Source organism: Heloderma suspectum, chromosome 11 (assembly GCF_057233095.1).
Source record: "Heloderma suspectum isolate Gila_16-S chromosome 11, 16-S_ref, whole genome shotgun sequence".
NCBI classification, from domain to species: Eukaryota; Metazoa; Chordata; class Lepidosauria; order Squamata; family Helodermatidae; genus Heloderma; species Heloderma suspectum.
The window spans coordinates 23,300,669-23,321,672 of NC_139468.1; the positions used below are offsets into that span (position 1 = coordinate 23,300,669).

At 43.3% G+C, this 21,004-nt stretch overlaps 1 protein-coding gene, 1 long non-coding RNA gene and 1 pseudogene across 11 annotated transcripts in view; 2 read left to right on the forward strand and 1 right to left on the reverse strand.

The window, feature by feature from the left end:
* The first annotated feature begins 19 nt into the window (after positions 1-19).
* Positions 20-10,029, forward strand: LOC146337148 (uncharacterized). Its single transcript, XR_014785371.1, has 3 exons — positions 20-160; positions 2,597-2,733; positions 6,458-10,029. It is a non-coding gene; the product is annotated as an uncharacterized LOC146337148 (long non-coding RNA).
* Positions 9,351-13,018, reverse strand: LOC146337149 (uncharacterized; annotated as a pseudogene). The gene is made up of 2 exons (XR_014785370.1): positions 11,856-13,018; positions 9,351-11,442 (listed from the first exon to the last, which is right to left on the reverse strand). The product of XR_014785370.1 is annotated as an uncharacterized LOC146337149 (transcript).
* Positions 13,019-14,274: 1,256 nt separating this feature from the next.
* GABPB1 (GA binding protein transcription factor subunit beta 1) overlaps positions 14,275-21,004 on the forward strand; it is a 31,742-nt gene continuing 25,012 nt past the window's right edge. For 4 of the 9 annotated variants that reach the window (XR_014785368.1, XR_014785369.1, XM_084817200.1 and 1 more), the window contains exon 1: positions 14,275-14,370. Coding sequence is in view for 2 of the 9 variants with exons in the window: in XM_084817198.1 (XP_084673324.1) it covers positions 14,292-14,447 (156 nt within the window). In the remaining 7 variants the exon portion in view is untranslated. Of the gene's footprint in view, positions 14,448-14,544; positions 15,131-21,004 lie in introns of those variants that run through there. The other 5 variants (XR_014785367.1, XM_084817198.1, XM_084817199.1 and 2 more) reach the window with 3 other exon arrangements.

Genomic DNA, 21,004 nt, shown 5'->3' on the forward strand with positions numbered 1-21,004 from the left:
CCTGCCTCGGGAAGGGGTTGGGCTGCGGGCGTCGGTCGGCGCTTGTGAGGGAGCCGGATGGACAGGGGCGGCGGCGGCGGCGGCTGGTTCGGGGGCGAGGTGGCCCCGGATTACATCAGAGGGGACGGCGCGTTCGGGACGCCTGGCCGCGCCTTCAAAGGTGGCCGCGCCTTCAGCAATTCATATTTTATAGATGGGTCCTGTGTTCAACGGAGGCGGTTCTGGGACCACGAAAGCGTATTCCAGCCTTCCCCAACCTAGCGCCCCCCCCCCAAGACGTTCGGGACTTCAACTCCCATCAGCCCCAGCCAGGACGGCCAATGGTCAGGAATGCTGGGAGTTGTCCTAAATTATCCGGAGGACACCAGGGCGGAGAAAGCTGTGTAATACACATTTTAATGGGCAACGCTATGCTTGTTTACTCAGAAGGAATGACTGCTTTGTCCAATGGGGATTACTCCCTGGAAAGCGCGTGTTGGATGATTGTTGTTGTTGCTCAGCCGTTCAGTCGTGTCCGACTCTTCGTGACCCCACGGACCATGGCACGCCAGGCCTTCCTGTCCTCTGCTCTCTCCCGGAGCGTGCTCAAGCCCATATTCATTGCATCGGTGATGCTATCTAGCCATCTCATCCTCTGCCGTCCCCTTCTCCTTTTGCCTTCGGTCTTTCCCAGCATCAGTGTCTTTTCCAGAGAGTTTTCTCTTCGCATTAGGTGGCCAAAATATTGGAGCTTCAGCTTCATTATCTGTCCTTCCAAGGAGCACTCAGGGTTGATTTCCTTTAGGATGGACTGATTTGACCTCCTTGCAGTCCAGGGCACTCGTAAGAGTCTTCTCCAGCACCACAGTTCGAAAGCATCAGTTCTTCGGCACTCAGCCTTCCTTATAGTCCAGCTCTCACAGCCATACGTTCCTACTGGGAAAACCATAGCTTTGATTAGACGGACCTTTGTCGGCAAGGTGATGTCTCTGCTTCTTACTATGCTGTCTAGGTGTGCCATAGCTTATGGCTTCACTGAGTTACGCAAGCCCCTTCGCCAGGGGGTGTTGGATGATGGCAGCCAGTAAATGTTAGTCTAGGATAGCCTTCTCCAACCTGGTGCCCTCCAGATGTTTTGCACTTCCGTTCCCATCAGCCCCAGCCATCATTGCCAATAGTTGTTGGGAGTTGTAGTCCAAAACAGATGGATGGCACCAGGTTGGGGAAGGCTGTTCTGTGCTTTAAGGCAGGGGTAGGCAACTTGTGGCCCTCCAAATATTTTGGCTTAACGACTCTCATCAGCCCTAGCCAGTGTAGCCAATGGTGAGGGATCATGGGAGTTGTAGGCCAAAACATCTGAAGGCCCACATGTTGCCTACCCCTGTAGTATAAGGACCCACCAGATTTTCAGCTGTTATTTCTGTTTTTGGGGAGCTCATTAGAAGTGGGAAGCATCGTATTTTGGACGCAGTTTCATCCATCTGTTCTCTTGTGAAGACAGAATTGCGTGTCCGCAGAAACTTCAATCACTGCCTCTGTCTAGTTCAAAACTATGAGAAAAAAAAAGCTTCAAGCAGCAAAGGGCAGCATCAGTTATGCTTTATGTTGCTTTATAGAAATATGGTGTTGCTTTTTTTTGTCTTCCTTCGCTCTGAAAATTGAAATTGCTGTGTGAGATAAGTGGTTACCCACCACAGAGCTGTTTTCCAGCACTCCAATAATTAAAATAAAATGTTGTTAGTGGATAGCCATGGTTACACTGCAAAATGTACTTGTTTACACAGGCTTTCTCTGGCTTATAACTGACCATCATGCTGATGCTCTATTTTACTGTTTTTTGCATAGTTTCTTTTATTTAGTTTTGATATTGTAGATTTATTAATAGTGTCGTTTAAACAGTGAATTTTAGTATTTTTATATGTAAACAACTTAGAGATTTTATCCTATTAAGTGGTATGCAAGTATTATTAATAAATAAATACATAAAATATACTTGTCCATAATAAAGCCTTTAATGTCATATGTATTTATATCTCACTTTTCCAGTTAAATAGCCTCAGCAAAGCAGCTTACATACAACCAAACTAGTATAAATGCATTTTAAAACAATATCATCATAAAGCCAATTTGAAACACACATAAAATACATTAAAAGTAAAAGAGCAACATTACAACATCCCAATCCAAACCAGCAAAGATAAAACCAGAGCAACTTGTTATGTTGTACTAACATGGTAAATGGCTGAACTGTCCATATTGTGTACATTTTCAAATTGCGGACATACTGGTTTCTCTTTCAATTCCAGTGTTGCAAAATAACCAGAGGAGATCTGAACTGCTTGCAGGAACCAATGAAGATATTCTAGTTTTCAGTACTCCAGAAGTTCTGGAAGCTTGTCCAGAATTTTCAGTAGGGCCCACCACCTCATAGGAAAGTTGGAGAAGATTGTAAAACATTTTGCACTGAACACAAAGGCTCCAAACCTAAGCATGCTTAATACGAATGGCTACAGAATTCAGTTGGACCTTTTTTTTTTAGTAAACATATTTAGAAGTGGGAACATCTGTGTTCTTTTCCAAGTTTCATTATGGGCTTCTTCACACATTACATTTTTAGGTGTACACCTGGGCTTTAAGATCGGCCTCTGAGGCCCTACTTGTGGTCCTGCCACTAAGAAGTATTAGACTGATGGGCATAGAGACAGGGCCTTTTCAGTGATGGCCCCATGTTTATGGAACTTCCTCCCAAGAGAGGTATGTATGGACATTACACTGATGATTTTTAAATGGGCTTTGAAGACTTGTTTTGTTCCATGCTGCTTTTAATTGATATTTAATGCCTGGCATTTAACTCCTGCTGTTCTAGTTTTCAGTTTCTGCTGTTTCTTTTTTATATTTAGACTGTTTTATTCTGCTGATACAGTATTTAGTAACTGCTGATATATCTTTCGTTATGTTACAGTGGAATCTGAAGCCCCTGTTGTTGATGGCTGGAGGGGGTTAGGATGTAGTGGAGGTGGCTCTCCCAACAGCCTCCCCCAGCGAGAGAAGCTCCAACGGTGTTGGGCAGGGGTGGGCAACTTGTGGCCCTCCATACGTTTTTGCTTATAACTCCAATCAGCCCTAGCCAGCCTAGCCAACAGTGAGGAATCATGGGAGTTGTAGGCCAAAATATCTGGAGGGCCACAACTTGCCCTCCCCTGGTGTTGTGTGAATGCTGTGCTACAGCAGAGATCCCTGTTGTGCCCTGGGCCAAAAGCCATCACTGGTGGTTCTCCTGCCAGCAGTAGCAGAAAGCCCCAAATCAGGACAGTGCAGGGGCAGGGTGCCATTGGCTTTGGATCCCCCAATGGGCCTAATTGTTGGGCCGCTCAGCTACGCCAGCCTGAAGCTGGCATAGAGGAAGGGAGGGGAACCCCCCCGAGGGGAAACCCCCTCCCAATATTCTCTCCTAGCTGGCATGAGCCACCAGAGCTTGGGATGCGGCAGTGGATCCACCACTCTTCTCTTCCACAGCCCCACTTTAGCTTGCTCTGCCCATGTCTTCCATTATGATTTTATGATTTGTCCTATGCTGTAATCCATTGTGAACAACCCTGGAAGGGGTAACCCTGAAAGGGAGTCTATAGACACTGAATGAAATAATTTTTTTAAAATGTACCCCTATAAATGTCAAGTATGAATACAATAAACATGTGTTTGCAGTTATCTGTGGTGTATTGGAACCAGGGCTTGCAGGGACACAGCGTCCAGTCATTCAGAATTCCTTGTTCCTTCTGAGCATAGCTGCAATCCTCACAGCAGGAGGGTGGGGGAATGAATTTTCTCAGCAACAATATATTGTTGTGAGCTATCGCTGTTGTAATGCAAAGTATTTTGGGGTGGCTTGGTCTTGACTGGGCAATTCAGAGCCATTAGCTCTACAAAAGACCTACTCCTGATGGAGATGAAAACTGCTAGATCTGGTTTGATAGGGATCACCACCACAGCTGCCGGAAATTTTTGGACTCTCCTTAGGGGTGTGGCTATGGGAACTGTCATGATGAACCCTTGCACTTCAAAATTTACCACTACACCACTGACACCTATACTCAACAGTACAGCGGGGATTGGCTGTGGCTGCTTGTTGAGTATACATGGTGACAAATGCAAATTTGCCCTGTGTAATGTAAGAAATAGGCTAGCCTTGAATAGCAAAGTCAGTGGGGAAACTGGAGGGAGTGGTGGAATCCATAAGAGGGCTATAGTGGGATTTTTAACTGGATGCACAAGCCTTGTGCTATTTTCATTGTAGGAGTCTTGTGGACTGCAGTGGAACGGAAAGCTGGGTGTCCTCAACTCATTTTATCTTGTCTCCTCACTACAAGGCTGCATAAGCTAAGGCTAGCTAAGTAATCTAACCCCAAATAAAGATTACAGGGCAATGTTAGACACCAGAATAGTTCTAGAATGGAGAGGCCATTCTGTACCAGTTTTATTTGCAATCAGCAACATTATTTATGGTGAAACACAGAGTTTATTCTTACAAGTTGATCTTTCTCATGGAAGAAATTAATATCACTTTACCATAACAGTGTCATAAAATTATATATCACCACAGTTATTCATACTATATAAGTAAAACCTGAAATACAGAGAAACTATGTCCAGGCTATATCAGATAAAGTCATGCTTGTACAGGCAGATGCAAAGCATGTTATAGAATTCTTTGCCTAGGGTCTCCTAATGAAATATCACCTCCTAGGATAGTTTGTTACAGGATGGTACTATCCTAGGTCACTATAAAACAAGGGTCTGTTTGTAACATTTAGCAAATCTAATGTAGACTATGGATTAGGGATCCAGATTTATTCATACTTTGAATAAACCCATTGAAATCAACGGCACTTATGTTAATCATAATCAGTGGGTCTACTCTTAAGCATGACTAAATCTGGATCCAACGCAAAATATTTAGACATGCAGTGTCATAAAAATAATGGCTACTCTGCTCCAGAGTATAGTAAATTGATGGGCACATTTAGATTTAGCAAGTTGTACCACATGAGATTTAAAAAAATAAATAAAAATTAAATGTTCTGGATGTTATAAGCATTTTATATAAATGAAGAATAACTTTACAGCATCAGTAGGCAACCTTTGGGGCCCATGAGCACATTTGGAAACTTTCCTGGGCACATTCATAAAATGGCTACCATGGGGAAACATGGCTAATCACAAAGGACAACTAACCTGTCCGGTGGCATTCACGGGAAATTTAGATGGCAGCAGCTAGAGGTTCCCACTTTGCTTTGAAGCAATCCCAGCTGCAAGAAAATATTTTTTAAAATAAAAATTGGGGGGAGTAGGGTGTTTCAGTGGGCACCAATGATGGTGTCTGGGGGCAACATTAGTGTCCACGGGCCCCATATTCTCTACCCATGCTTTAGAGCATAGTGATTAGAAAAGCAGCCTAGATTGACACAGTTCCACACAAATGTGTGAGAACAAACTGTTTTAATAGCTGTTTAAGAACACATTTCTGATTAATAATAGATACATATGCGAGTGTTTGTATATGTGTTCTTAGATTGGGCAAACTTTTTATTATGTGATATTTTCACATTCAGCAGCTGTAGAACCAACCACCACCACCAATGGAGCTCTGGGCTGTGGGTTAGCTGATAGTATGAAATATGGGAAAGCTATTTTTCAGCAAGGGCAGCTGGCAGACCTTGCCCCTACTAGCATTACGCTACAATCCTAAACTTACATGGCATCAGCCTGTATGCATGTTTACTTGTAAGTCAGTGAACTGAATTCAGTGGGACTTACTTCCTAGTAAGTGTGCTCTTCACTGCAGCCCTTCTTGGAAATTCCACTTAAATCAATAAGGGTTGCTTACAAGTAAACAGGTATAGTCAAGGTGCAAATAAATGAAGCACCTATTTTACACACCATTTATAGCAGTAATTCACAATGCACATCATTAGTCTCTTTTAAAGTATCTTGGGCTGTAAAGTCAAATGCAAGGTATTTCTATTAATTTACACTATGGTAAGATAAAAGCACTACAAAGATGTTCTGCTTAGCTCTTTAAAAAAGAACTTACCCGGGACAGTCTGCCCATAGGTTTCAGAGTAATAAACATTGTATAATTTTCAGCTAATCTTGTTTAGTAAGTTCCAGCTTTTGAATCAATTTTGTATTGTCAAGAAAAAACTCCCTTATTGTGCTGTATTTGACCAGGTTGGAAGGAGCATTAGCAACATAATAACAAAGTGTTCAGCTCCAACAACGTAAATGTTGCCCTCCTACTAAGCCCCCAGTCCTACAAACAGTTGCACCTATGTCTCTTTGCTGAAACATCTGCAGGAACAATGGAGGCATGAATAATAAACAATATGCTTCAAAATTTGGCAGGTGTCTCTAAGATCTCTGTCACATTAGAGAGATCTCATCCAGGTCATGAAGAGCAATCTCTGTTCTTTCTTGACAGCAATGCCTCATGGAACAGATTACACTTCAGTGCCAGTGACTGATCCATGGCAGGTTGCCCTTTGTTCCCTTTCATGTCTAATGTGAACATGGAGCCAATCGGCAAGAGTCTGAAGAAATTTGCAGCCTTCAACATGTAGGTAGTACCTCTCCCCAACCCCCTTCTTCGGACCTGCCCTCTTAGTTTGTTCACTGTAGTTATAGTGGATACTTTTGGACTCAGGCCGGGGCCACTTGCGTGCAAATCCTACTCAACCATGAAGCTCACTAAGTGAGCTTACACTCTCTCTCAGTGTAACCTACCTCGCAGGATACTTGTGAGGATAAAAGAAGTGGGGAGACCATGTAAAAGACAGAGTAAAAATGACAAGACAGAGTTAAAATGTAATAAAATAAAGCAACCAATGTATCAACTGAATAGCTTGTGTAGAAAGAAAAAATGCAGGGTATCACATCAGACAGCAACATACTGGTATTTTAGTATAAGTCATCTAACCTAATCCACAGTTATTGTTTTGTTGTGTTTTTTTAAAACAAAAAATAGTACAACCAAGAGAAATGAAATGAGAACAAATCAGGGGGGAGTGTTCCACTCCTTTCTCAGAACCATTTATTACAATTTGCAGGAACCAGACCTAAGAGACAAGTTTAGTATAGGCTGGGATACTGCAGGAGTTAAGTTTACCTGATATAGTAACTCAACCAAATTGATCATGAAACTTTTCCAAAAGTAGATTTTGTCCAAATATTTTAAACCCCTAATTTTATAAGTTATGCCTCAAGCTCCATTTACTAGTACAGTTTTCAATAACAAATAGCTCTAAACGCTAAAGAAAACATTTACAGCGAAAAATGTTCATGCTGTCATGCCCAGTGCTTTAATACACACACACACAGCTCCTTTCCCTTCTCTGTCCACTTGAATGGAGTGACCTGATCCTCATACACATTCCTTTGCATGAATGGGTTGGGTTTCTGCTGGAATGGAGGCAGAGGAAATTGCATAGGCAAAAGTTCTGTCCATGCATTGTGATGTGCACAATCATGTGTGGCTGCAGTCTAAATTAATTGTGTAACTAGCTGTGGGTGTCTAGTGGGGCTTTTGACTTAATGTGGTACAAGGACCAATGTTAGGCCTGGAGGTGAATTTTTGACATACAGGTTCAAAATGGCATTCAGTTATGGAGTTAACTGGGTGTGCCTCACCCAGTCTCCATGAATTTTGATACCATTGATCACAGTATCCCTTCTGGGTTCTTAAGCAGCACAGTGTTATAGTGGCTCCAAACCTTCCTGGATGGGTTGGTCTCGGGGGTAGCGCTAAAGGAGCTCTGTTCCATCCTATAGCCTTTGGCCCATGGGGTGCCTCAGGGTTCCATTTTGTCTTACATACTCTTTAACAGATATCTGAAGCCACTGAGAGGATATTCAGAGGTTTGGGCTGGCATGCCACCAACACGCAGATGACATGCAACTTTACCTCATTCTACCTTCAAAGCCCAGGGAGGGTATGCAATGTCTGGAAGCAGTATTTGAATGAGTGTGAACAAGATGAAACTTAATCCAGACAAAATGGAAATACTATGAGTTAGACCTGAAACTCATCCTGAATGTGATGGCACTCTTTAAAGGACCAGATTCATAGCTTGGGAGAGCTCCTGGACTCATTGCTGAGAGTAGCAGTGGTCACCTATATACTACCTCCAAGTTGGACTGGCATAATAACCTTTACATGGGGCTGCCTTAGAAAATGGTTCAGAAAACTCTTATCAGTGCAAAATGTGTCTGCCTATATGCGGATGGGGTCCATAGTCAGAATATATAACACCAATTTTGCAGCAGTTAACTGGCTACCAGCACATTTCTGTGCCCAATTCAAAGTTCTGGTGTTAACCTTTAAAGACATAAGCACCTTGGGACCAGCCTAGCTGAAGGATTGCCTTCACACATCTACATGTGTACTTTAAGATCAGCATTGGAGGTCCTGCTTCTATGCATACCAGGCCACTGGTAAGATCACTTAAGTTGGTGGTCATAAGAGGCAGGGCATTTTTGGTGGTGGTGCCATGGCTGCGGAACTTTTCTAACAAATTACACTTGGGTTCTGAAGTACAGGCTTTCAAATGTGCCTTAAAATGTATCACTTCTGGACCACTTTCCCTTGAAGTATTCCACACTAATTGATTTTGAGCTGTAGCTTCTAATTGTTAGTTTATATCTATGATGCCAGAATGCTGTCTTATAATTTATACCAATGTGACATGCTGAGACTCTAATCCTGGAGTGGGCAACACACAGTGGCCCCACCATCACCTAGTTTGTTACTACAGCAATACCAAAAAACTAATTTCTCTAAAACAGTTGCACAAGTTGTGACTCTCCAGCTGTTTTGGTTTACAATTCCCATCATTCCTTACCGCTGGCTAGGGCTGATGGGAGTTATAGGCCAAAACACCTGGAGGTGCACAAGTTTCCCACCCCTGCTCCAAAATAAGGCATGTGAGGAACATGCACCTTTGCTTTGCTTTCATGTGTCTTGTGAGGAAAAAACAGGATTTCACTAGAACCACTGGCACCACACTGCAACGTGTACTTCTCCCAACACCCAGAAGTTGCCCACTCCAGGCTCTAATCTACCTATGAATAGTCTCTACTGTGTATGCTGCTTTGAAAGCAGCCTATAAATACTTCAAATAAATAACAATTTCCCCATGCTCTTTGGAAAGGTGGAATAGTAATGAGATATATAACTCCCACCCCTTCCATGAAAGCAGGAGCTCTCCAGACTACATAGCATGCTATGTGAGCGCAAAGCAGTTTGCAACAGGAAGCCATATGCTGTTAAGAACAAGATCAGGTGGGTGCAATGAAAAGCTTATCATATACTTAAAGCTTTCTAGCTTCCAACTTGGAACATGTGTATATTTCTAGAGTAAATATATTAACATAAAACAATTGGTAGGAAAAAGCACAATACTGTGATAGAAAAAAATATCTGCAGACATACAAGCCAAGAGATTAGGATTGAGCATCCAACTTGTCAGAAGAGATCTGGTCAAGTATTTTAGAGCATTACATTATGTGATCAACAAAAACAGATACACTGGTTACAATGAGACAGCTGTTATTATAAAACAATGGCATCAATTTAAGAAGTAAATTATTTTATTACATTTTTATTCCACCCTTCTCCCAAAGAGCTTAGGACAATGTAGTTATTCTTTTTACCCTCACAATAACCCTGCAGGTAGGTCAGAAAAAAAGGTTTTTCCTAATGTTAATTGAAGGTGATTTTCACCAATATTGCAGCTGGAAAGAGAAGGCTTAAATCTCCCCATCCCACGCACTCTGTTATCTCGTAGTTGATCAAACATGGCCTGAGATGCTGGCAGACTCTCCTTCCAGTGAATGACTGGCTACTAGATCCCACCTCTGGATTCAAGCTTCCAGCCCCTGCCAACAGGACTTTGTGTCCTTGAGTCATTTTGCACATTTGAACCAATACATGAACCAAATCTCAGCTATCCTTTGAAATTCTATTTGAATTTTGCAGGGGAGTTCTCCAACCCCCCCCCCCCCCCCGGTATAAAAACACATATATTAGAGAAATATGCACACAAAAATATGTTAGTAAAAACATTGAAGAACTGTTTCTAAAAATGTGTATATTAGGCAAGACTCTGCACAAAAATGCACATGTTAGTAGAAATGCACACAAAAATGAATATGAATTTTCAGGTGGACTTAAAAAAGATTCAATTTTTGGACAAAGTTCAGGACAAACCAAATTCAAGATTAGAAACTGAATGAAGCCAAAACTGAGACACTCATCTACCCCTACTCTTCGGCATGGGTCCCTCCCACTCCTAGCCCTGATACCCAAGATCCTTTGAAAAACTGGAGATGTCAAGAACTGAACCAGCTCCACCTGCCCGCACCACATGTGCTAAAGTGTTAAGCTAAGCAATTCCAAGGTGGAAGTTTCCACTGGAAACCAGTGAGAAAAAAAGCTAAACAAAACCATTTTGAGAGATGAAAGCACTGGGCATTATAATGTGGGGAAGAGTGGGCAATGCTCACCCCCCCACCAACATATAGCAGGGATGGAAACCCTCAGCCCAGGGGCCAAATCCAAGCCTCTGAGTTCCCCAGAAGGCCACACCAGTTCCCCTTCCCCCACCCTCTTTCCACCAACCACCACAATTGTTTGGTGCTTTCCTGACTTTTGTGCAGTTTCTTCCACATACTAGAAGGTTGAAGTTAGTCTAAGGCTTAGTTACTGGAAGTAAGAGCTTAAAGCTACAATATGCCAGTATTTGGGGTTTCTTGACCCCACCCGCTACTGGAATGCAGCCCCTGAGAGCTTCTTCCAAATGGGATTCAACCCTCCGGCTGAAAGAGATTCTGCACCCTTAATTTAAGTAGAGGCTGGATGTCCACCTGTCAGGAATGCTGACAGATCCTGCATTGAGCAGAGGGTTAGACTAGATGATCTCCAATGTCCCTTCCTTGAGTCCTGCTCCAAACGCCTTCTCCATATTCCAGTCTTGATGCTTCCACATTGTGTAATGTTTTGTTTTGTTAGGGTCCCTGCATGGTAGCAGTTGGTAGCACTCTGTCTTTTCTTAGCAGGTGGTGGTATTTCAGGTTCATGTTCATGGTGGAAAGTTCCAGCTTCCAGCCTCATGACTCAAGATCTCCTCTTCTTTCTGCTTTAGCCTGTCCAATAGCCTTGTCTTGGTGAATGTGGCCCTACGATCTTTATAATCAAATAAGGCAGGTATTTGCATATCTCCAAAGTCTTTTGTTATGTTAAGTAATGGGGCATGCTTTCTCACTTGAGCAGCTTCATGGGAAGTTAACCAGGATTCATAGGTCTGTACCTCAAGTAGATGACCTACAGGTAGTGTCCTTGATGATTCACTGTGAGTGCTGCACCTCCTTTCATCTTCAAATTGTTCCATTGTTTTGTCACCAATAGGCTATCTGCAAGAAAAACAAGAACTTATTAGTAATATAATATCTGATAATACATGGCGCAGTTTCATTAATTTCATATTACAGCCGCATCTCCTAGACAGTTAATAGGCTGGGATAAAGAAGTATCTACACTGCCATAACTCATGGGAATATAGTCATACCAGCCATAATGAGGGAGTTCTCAGAAGTACCTTCACAGTGTTATCCTGACACCTGTGGATCTCTCTTTAAACTGCCTGCTTGAATCCTTGTATATGGACATTGCCATGTAATACAGGGTGTTTCAAAATGATAGACCCAATTTCAAAGCAGTATATTTCACGATGGCAACATGTTACAATTACACCAAAAGTTACAAACGGTTTAATGAGTTATCAAGTTTTACTAACCATTTAATAAATGCTCTATGTGCCCTCTACCTGCTGTATGGACAATACTGAGACGATAGTTGAATTTGTCCCAAATGCCTCTCAGAGTGTTTTTTTCCACTGAAGTCACCGCTGGCGTGATTCTGTTTTTGAGGTCATCCAGATTAGTCGCTAATGGTGGCACAAAAACACGTTCTTTGACATATCCCCACAAGAAAAAGTCGCAGGGTGTAATGTCTGGAGATCTTGGGGGCCAAGAGTATAGCGCCAAGTCTTGGGGTCCCGTGCGGCCTATCCAACATTGAGGCAGTGTGTCATTTAGAAAACGTCGAACCTGCAGGTGCCCCTGTGGCGGTGCGCCATCTTGCTGAAAAATTAAGTCATTGAAATCTTCATTAAGTTGTGGAAAGAGCCAGTTCTGCAGCATTTCGAGATATGTTTGCCCTGTAACTGTGTTTCCCTTGAAAAAGAAAGGGCCATAAAGCTTTTGAGAAATGGCACAAAACACGTTCACTTTCGGGGAATTATGCTCATTCTCTATCGTTTCATGTGGATTCCGTAATCCCCATATGCGCACATTGTGACGGTTAACTTTACCACTTAGATGAAACGTTGCTTCATCACTAAAAATCAAACGCGGTAAGAAGCTGTCGTTCTCCATGTTCTGTAACACCGCATCACTAAATTCTACACGCTTTCCTTTGTCACCTGCACGAAGAGCCTGTACCAACTGCAACCGGTATGGCCTCATGATTAAACGTCGCCTTAACACATGCCAGACAGTCGTATGAGATACTGCAAGTTCTCGGGTGGCACAACGAGTGGACTTGTGCAGGCTATGCTGAAAACTCTTGAATTCTTCTCACCTTTTCCTCTGAAGTGCGTGGTCGCCCTGTGCTCTTTTCCCCTTACATAAACAGCCTGTTTCCTCAAATTGTCAGTACCAATGACGAATGCTCTTTGGCATTGGTGGATCAATGCCAAAACGCCGTTGAAACGCACGCTGCACCGCAATTACGGATTCAGTCTTGCTGGACTGCAGAACGCAAAATGCCTTGTGTTGCGGGGTTGCCATCTTGCGAATGACTGAGGCTGGGGGCTGTTTGTGCGCTGAGAGAGGCATCTAGCGGTAATCATTTGAAACTCTATGCCCCACCCTTTCAAGTAGTAAGTTTCATTCATGGGCGGTTCGTGGTTGCAGAGATAGAGCAATTTCAAATTGGGTCCATCTTTTTGAAACACCCTTTATTTTCCTCCCCTTTGCTTGCAGCCTGCACTCCCTTAACCCTGCAGGAAATTCTGTTGTTGTCGTCGTCGTTCAGGAAATTCTAGTTTAGTTATAGAGCACACTGCTATCACGTGACCACAAAGCATTCTGGGTCTTGTAGGAAAGGAGCTTACTGATGGTGGGTGAAGTTTACATAAACCGCAATTACACACACAAAACCCAGTGAATGTTGCAAGTCTAGCACCTATTTACCATCTCTTGGGATGAGGACTTGAAAGAAATCACTGTCAGCATTACTCTTGCAGAGGGCAAGGGAATTCTGGGGAATTGTGTGTTTTGCTGAAATGGGCCCAAGAAGTATGTTCATTTTACTTACAGTTAAGTTCCACTGACTTCAACAGGTCTTTCCCCCCCAATGCATAATTCATTAGGCATAATGAAATTGTTGCTTTTGGATTTGTCCCAAGTACAATAACAGAGCAATGCTTTATACGTCTACTCAGACGTAAGTCCCCTTCGGTTCCAGGGGGCTTACTTCCAGAAAAGTGGGCATATGGGGCTTACATAGGATGCGCTGAAAGCAGCTTACTACACTTAACTGCAGTCCTATGGATGTCTACCCAGAATTCCCATTAAGTTCAGCAGGGCTCACTCCCAGATAAGCGGGCATAGAATTGAAGCTTTATTATTATTATTCTACTACGATTCCCAGCGAGCATCTTATGACTCATGCCTCTGAAGAGAAGGCCTCGTGCAACGCCACGGGTGAGAAAAACCCACTCCCTCAGAGAAATGGCCGTTCAGCGCCGCGGCGGCTCCCCTCCTCCCGCTCCCTCCCCTTCAGGCGGGAAAGAAGCGGCGATAGAACATGGCGGCTCCCTTTTTCGCCTCGGCTCCCACGCCCTTCTTCCGGGATCTGCGCCTGCGCTGTACGGCCCACCGATGCCTGTATCCCTCCGCCAATCCCCCCCCCTTCTTTTGTCAGAGACGGTTTGTGCAATAAAATAATCCCGCGCCCCGATGAGGGGAAAAGCGCCCCGCGGGTTCGCAGCTTCGGGGTGCTCAGTATCTCCAGGCGAGAGGATTTCTAAGGAGAAGTACCGCAGTGCGGGCTTCCCGGCGCCGCGCTCACTCTCCCGCCTCCCCCCCCCCCCAGCGGGCCTCTCCTTCCTCCCGCGCCTCACCCGTCACGCGAGCGACCGCCTGTGTCCTTCCGCCAGGCGCGAGCGGGGACTTTTTTGTGGGGCTTTTGGGCGCCTATGAGAAGCGGCGGCGGCCTTCGGCGCCCCTGCTCGTCGTTCGTGTGGGCGGCGGCGGCGGCCGGGCGCGGGCGGCACGGTAAGGGAGGTCTCCTCACCTCCTCTTCTCTTCCTTTCCCCCCACCTCCAATGGCCGGGCCGGCCAAGCTTTTCCAGGTCAGTCCTCGCCTTTTTGTATAGGGCCCTTGTTACCGGATGTGGAAGTTGATCTCTTCTTCGCTGGTAAAAAATAATTCCACTTCCCCCGGAACCCGGCGCTTACCGCGGCTCCCTCCGCTCCTTCAAGCGCCCAACCCAGCCAGGATTTCCTGTCGGGGAAAAGCGGGTCCGGGAGAGGCCTTCCGGGGATCTGACGCTCGGGGGCCTCTGCCTGAGGAAGCCGGGCCGGCGGGGAGCAGGGGAAGCCTCTGCCCCTCTCTGAGGGGAAAGGGAGGGTGGGGGAGGGGAAGGAGCCTTGCTGTGGGGCCGGGCGGGGGGGGGGCGCGGATACGCGCACGCGACTTGCGCCCCTCTTCCCCGTGTTAAGACGTTCACACGTTTCTTCGAAGCCCGTGTTTCTCCTCCCCGCATCCCTCCTCCACCCCGGAGCATGCGCTGCTCCTTCACCCGCCTACTTCCAGAGACTTGCAGTTGTTTGGCTAATAAACGTTAGCCTACTAGGCGGCCTGGCCATTGACGAAGGCCTCTTTTCCTCATACGGGGTTGCCCAGAGGCTGGTCTCCTGCGCACATTGGCCGTGGGGAAGAAAGCACCGCGCTGAACTCCGCGAGGCCCGTTTCTGCCCGTGCACACTTGTTCGGGAGTTTTAAAAACAAAACACAGCGAAGGTTTACTTCTGAGTACGTAGGATCGGGATGCGCGCTTGCTTGAGAATGAGGCTGCAATCCTAAACGCAGTTACTAGGGAGGGAGCTCCGTTGAACCCCGTGGGATTTACATCTTGCGTAAACATGCGTAGAATTGCGCTGTACGTCTAGCTGAAATTCGGTGGGACGGACTGCTGGGGGGAAAAATGGTTGGGATCGGGCTGCTGAAGGGGATTGGCCTGCCAAGAAATGATCCGCCTTTCTCCATGCTCTCATTGCCCAGCCCCCTGGAGCAAGCAGGTCACACTTGCACCTTTTGAATGCTTGATGCACGCACTCATTCAATGCTTTCAGAGCCTATGTGGGAGGAAAAAAAGATCCCTCAGCCTGCATCTTTAGGGAATAGCTGACGTGAACAGCCATTAGCCATAACGACGTCTTGTCTCATTGGAGTTTTGTTAATTAGACACCCCCCTGGTTCCATGGAGCCGCTTAGAATATATCTCTGTTCCATAGGGCATGTAGTGTTAGTGATGTGACTACAGAAGTACTGTATTCTTTCTCCGCTGTCAGATATCTCTCTCTGTTTAGCTCTGGTATTAGACACAGTTTAGACATGACCTATACTATCTCTCAACCGTAATTAACAGATTACCCACTCACCTCCTTTCCCCATAGGGGAGGACCTTAGCTCATTGGTAGAGCACATGCTTGCCTAGAAAAGATCCGAGGTTCAATCCCTGATATTTACACCTAAAAGGATCAGGTGATGGGGAAGACCTCTGCCTGTGATCCTGGAGCACCACTTCCAGTGAGAGTAGACAATGCTGGGCTATATGGACAAATAGGTTGACCTAGTATAAGGCCACTTACTGTGTTCCTATGGTATTGGGACTTCAAAATTACCTAAAGACAATGTAGTTTTGTGGCAAGACCTTGTCATAGAAAATAATTCTGTGGAAGGCCAGTTAATGCATTTCTGTCATTAACATTTCATTCTGGGATCCCTAGCTTTGTGTGTACACCTACAACTAGGGATCAAAACATGTGTCCAGCCTCTCTCCCATTTTAGTTTTTGTTTGATTGTACTTTGAGCATGTAACTTTTTTCTGGCTTGGATATATAGCTTAGGTCATTGATAAAGGCATTCTCATCTGAAGGTGTACTCAGTGAGATAGCTTTTTATCAGGATTGAATGTGGAGTGTAAATATGAAATGTAGTGTTTATATACCTGTAGTCTTCCAAATGCGTATTGGATTTAAGGCCTGCTATTACAACCATTTGTACTACTTGGCATATCAGGTGTTGGTCTTTTTCCCTCTGTTTTGAGGGCTTCAGTCTTTTACAAGATAGCATACTGAAAGCTTCACTTTCCAACTGGAGTTCCTTAAGCAGGAATTTTTAGATTGTCTCAGAAACCTCACTGACTTCAACAGGACTACTGCTGTAATAAATTATTACCTCAATGTGAATGAAAGCCTCTTTCATTTATGTCCAAACCTATTGGCAAGTTGGCATCTAAAGGCCAGTTTACGTAATGTTTTATGAATGTAGGAATTGCCTTTTGGAATTGTGTTCTGCAAAGATGCCTGTCTATGGAAACATTTTCTTCAGAATATTTTATCCTTGCAGGTACCCAAAGGTGATCCTGTAAGCTGAATCTGTTCAAAATTGTCATTTTAAAGATGAAATCTTAAGGCTGAAATCCTATGCATGCTTACTTGGAAGTAAATCCTACTGAATTCAGTGGGAATTCTAAGTATGGTTGCATAAGACTGGGCTGTAAGGAAAGTTCTGTTCTGTTGAAATCACTAGTATTTCCAAGTAAACAAATTTAGCACTGAGGTGTTAGATTTCGTTATGTAAAAGCATTCAAAATTACCAAGGTTAGGTTGTTCTGGTAATTTTATGGAAAGAATTCCAGTTCTGAAGTGGCATGTTTGTTTCCATATGTTTCATCAAATCTATATTCATTCTAACAGTGGTGATCACTATTATGAAAACACAGTTGCTGCGTCCTTGCATCACACTAAACCATAGTTTAGCATGAGGTGAATGAACCTAAGGGCGCAATCCTATGCATGTTTAGACAGAAAAAAAGCCCTACAACTTCCACCATGCCTCAGCCAGTATGGAATTGTAGTACTTTTTTCTATCTAAATATGCATAGGATTGTGTCCTAAGCAAACCTTGAGCTCAGGTGCTCTGTTTTTTCTGCATGGGATGAGGAGTTTGGAAGCTTCAATTTTTGCTTAACCACAGTTTATCGTTTCATCTAAACTGATAAGCTGTGGTTAATGTTAAGTATGGTTTATATGAAACAAGCCAGTTTGAAACTCAAGTTAGTTTGTTTCAAACTATCCATAGTTAATGTTAATGACACTTTGACAGTTTAGATGAAACGACCAACCATGGTTAAGCAAAAGCGGGAATGAAAACGTTCAGATTTCTCCTGGCCATGCAGGAGAAGGGGATGAGATGCTTGTGAACTTTAGGCTGGTTAGCCTGTATTTATATGTGGATAATGATATCTTAACCCTGATGTGTGTATCTGGAGTTAGGCCATTGCTGGCTCAGTACTTGCAAATCTTAAAATAAAGCTGTTAATTTAAACTGAAGATGCTGTCTGCTTTTATTAAGGATAATAGAGAAGGAAAGCAATGCATCTGCCTCATACTAAGATTTTCTGATGAACTATAACTAGCACAGTATCATCAATGAGTAGTTGTAATGAATTCCATCAGTTAAGCACCACATTTTAATACAGACCTGAAATGAGATACAAAACCATTACCTTAAAAGCTTCTAAAAAAGTTGCATGCACTTATGGTAGTATCTAAGTAACATAGCTGTTAACGAAAAGATAAAGTCTTCAGCCTGCTCTCAAATCATCCTTAAAATATGCACTGCCAAAAGCTTTTCATAAATGCACCATAACTTTGAAAAAACACAGGGCTGGGATCCAGAGAGCTACTTTAGGTGTACCTAGGGCTTGGACATGCCCATAGGGATATTTGTTTTGAACATTACACTTTCATGCTAAATAACAAACTGCTTTTAAACATCTCCTCAGTTTCTAATGTGGTTGATGTAAAATGGGCCTATGGCTCAAGAAATAGTAGCTCACCCCCACCACCTCAGGTACGTTGGAACTATTCGTGTGGTTCTTTGGATCTGACTTAGATGTGCATTAATTTGGCCCCACCACAAAACATTGCAATTTGTCTCCTAGTGTGGCAATCTTGAACTCTAGGGGGAGTCACTGCTCTAGGGGAGGGGCGATAACTCAATGACAGAGCACATGCATTTTATACAAATAGTCCTAGGTTTAATTCTTGGCATTACTAGTTAGAAGGGTCTCCGTAGCATTCCTGGTAAAGGCCTTGGAAAAGCCAGTGCCAGTTGCAGTAGATACAGAACTATGCTTAAGGACCAATTGTCTAACTAAGTTTTGTATATACAAATTCTGGGGGAAAAAAGTATAAAAAGTTATGGGTTGTAATTGCCTTTTAAAATTCTGTCCGCACGTTATTGGAAGCTTCTGTATATTATGTGACTAGAGCACACACATGCACACCCTCACAAAAGAACCATGTACAAGCATTTGCATGTTAATTTTTTACATTTTTCTCAGTATTAAACTTTGATCATTCTAGTTCCTTGTTTGTGAGATAGGATCACCTACACTGCTGAGATTTGGTAGCAATCAGGAATATTACTTCAATGCTTAAAACTTTTTAAACTGTGGCCACTTGGAGGCGACTGTAGATTTGCAAACAGCTCCTAGATTTTCCTCTAGAGGAAATTGTGTGGTGGTCTTAACTTCTCAGGTGCTCCTGTTGCTGTTGGCATAATCCCAGAAGTGGGATGATATTGTCAAGAAAATAAAGATTGGCTCTGTTTCTTGTGTTCTTTTAATGACAGGCAGCAGTGATTCCACCACACCTTCTTTTCTTTTTGTCATATTTAGCTTGTGAATTTCCTCATATTGGGGAAATTCTGCCTTGTTTTATCCCTGCAAAGTATTATGCAATCTGAAAGTGGTGTGTAGGAATAATAGGTAAGGACTTTATTTAGTCTTCCAGGAAAGTGCATGAGCTGTGTTTAAGCACATGGGAAAATCCATTCCAGTGGGATTTTCTTCCAGTTTTATGCAGTCCACTCAGAAGCACAGTGTAAGGAAAGGACTCCTTCCATTCATTTGAGCTCCTTAGAACCATGGATACCAAAAGCAATTATGATGCTGAGTGAGTTGTGTGACCTTCTAATAAATGGCAAGTATAGCAACACAACTCATAGTCTAAAGTGAAGAGAGTGAATGACACTACTCTGGACCAAGTCTAAGACACGTGCCAGAAAGCTATCAAATAAAACGAAGTACTGTCAGTACAACTTCCATGAACAAAATAAATTCAAATAATTTAACTTCAGTCATCATGGGATATATTTATTTTTTACTAACTAGTTGCTATGGTATTAATACTGCCTTGCTGAAGAATAGTTTGTCAAAGTAGTTCTCCACTAGATGGCCCCATAAATATTACAGTTGATTGCTTGTAAGAAAGCCTAGTTCCAATGCGGTCAATTAGAAATGTAATCCCTGACTATATCGTAACAAAATCAGAGATCAGCTATTGATCACCGTGGGAAAAGAAATCAGGGCCAAGGGTGAATTCCTAAGCACGTTGAATATTTTATATGGATTTACAGTCTGCTCCCCTTTGGAGCTTCAGTAGGTTATATCTCAAACAAACTGTATGTAAAATCACCCACACCAATTTACAACCACTACCCTGGTCATCACAATGCAGCACAAATAAAAACATTGCAGACTCCTTTGAAAAATGCTCCAATAAGTGCTGCATTCCATAATTGCACAGCAGTCATTAAGGATATCTTACTGTGTCTCATGGAAGCAAGGTAGCATTGTTAGCACTTGGGATTAAAATGGGATCAGCGGGATCAAAAACCTTTCAGTTATACAGGGGCCCAAACCATTCAGGGCTTTATATATAAAATCAGTTTTGTGCTTAGAAGACAATAGCAGCTAATGATGATGTCAGAGCATTTCTGTAATATGCTCACATCACTGCATTTTGTTCTAGTTTAAATTTCTGGACAGTTTTCAAGCAAAACTAGCTGTGAGGATGAAAAGTAATTTACAACAGCTGGATCTGAATGAGAGTGAAAAGGCCTCAGCCTTTCTAGGAAGAGAAAGTGGTGAAAAGCACCCCAATCACTGCAACAACATCAAAATTCAGGAGCATCCTAAAACTGAAGCTGAATGACCAGGAGCATCTGAATGACCAGGGGCAATGGGAGTTCCTAAATGCTTATGTTACTAAGGCTTATCCAGATTCAGTTGGTTCAGCTGGCCTTGTGGTTCAATTTCATTCAGTGTCTGGCTGTAGCTAGACATTTTGTAGGCTTTAAGGGCTTGGATCTGATGGAAAGGTGAGACAAGAGTTGAGTATTGTCAGCACACTGATGTGTTTTGCCAGTGGACTAATGGAATTGCTGCTGGCATGATACAAACTGGGACATTTTTTGTGTGCTTCAGTGTGAATATATAGGGTGTAACTTTGTAAGTCTTCACGTTTTAATTTTAGTATATGAGATTTTGAACTAGGTAGTGCTGTTATTCTTAATTGTTTATATAGCACTGATGCAGCTGAATCTTACTCATGTTTACTTGCAAATAAGTCTCTCTGTGTTCATTTGGACTTAGTCCCAAGTAACTGTACACAGGATTGGCACCTTAATGAGAAGCTAGTTTTTGATTCTCCACTCAAGAATCCCTTTAGCAATCCTCTGAGGTGGATGATTACTGCAACCATTTTACCCATAGGAAGCTGAGGCTGAGAGCGACTTGCCAAAGAACACCCAGTAAATCTATAACTGGCTGAC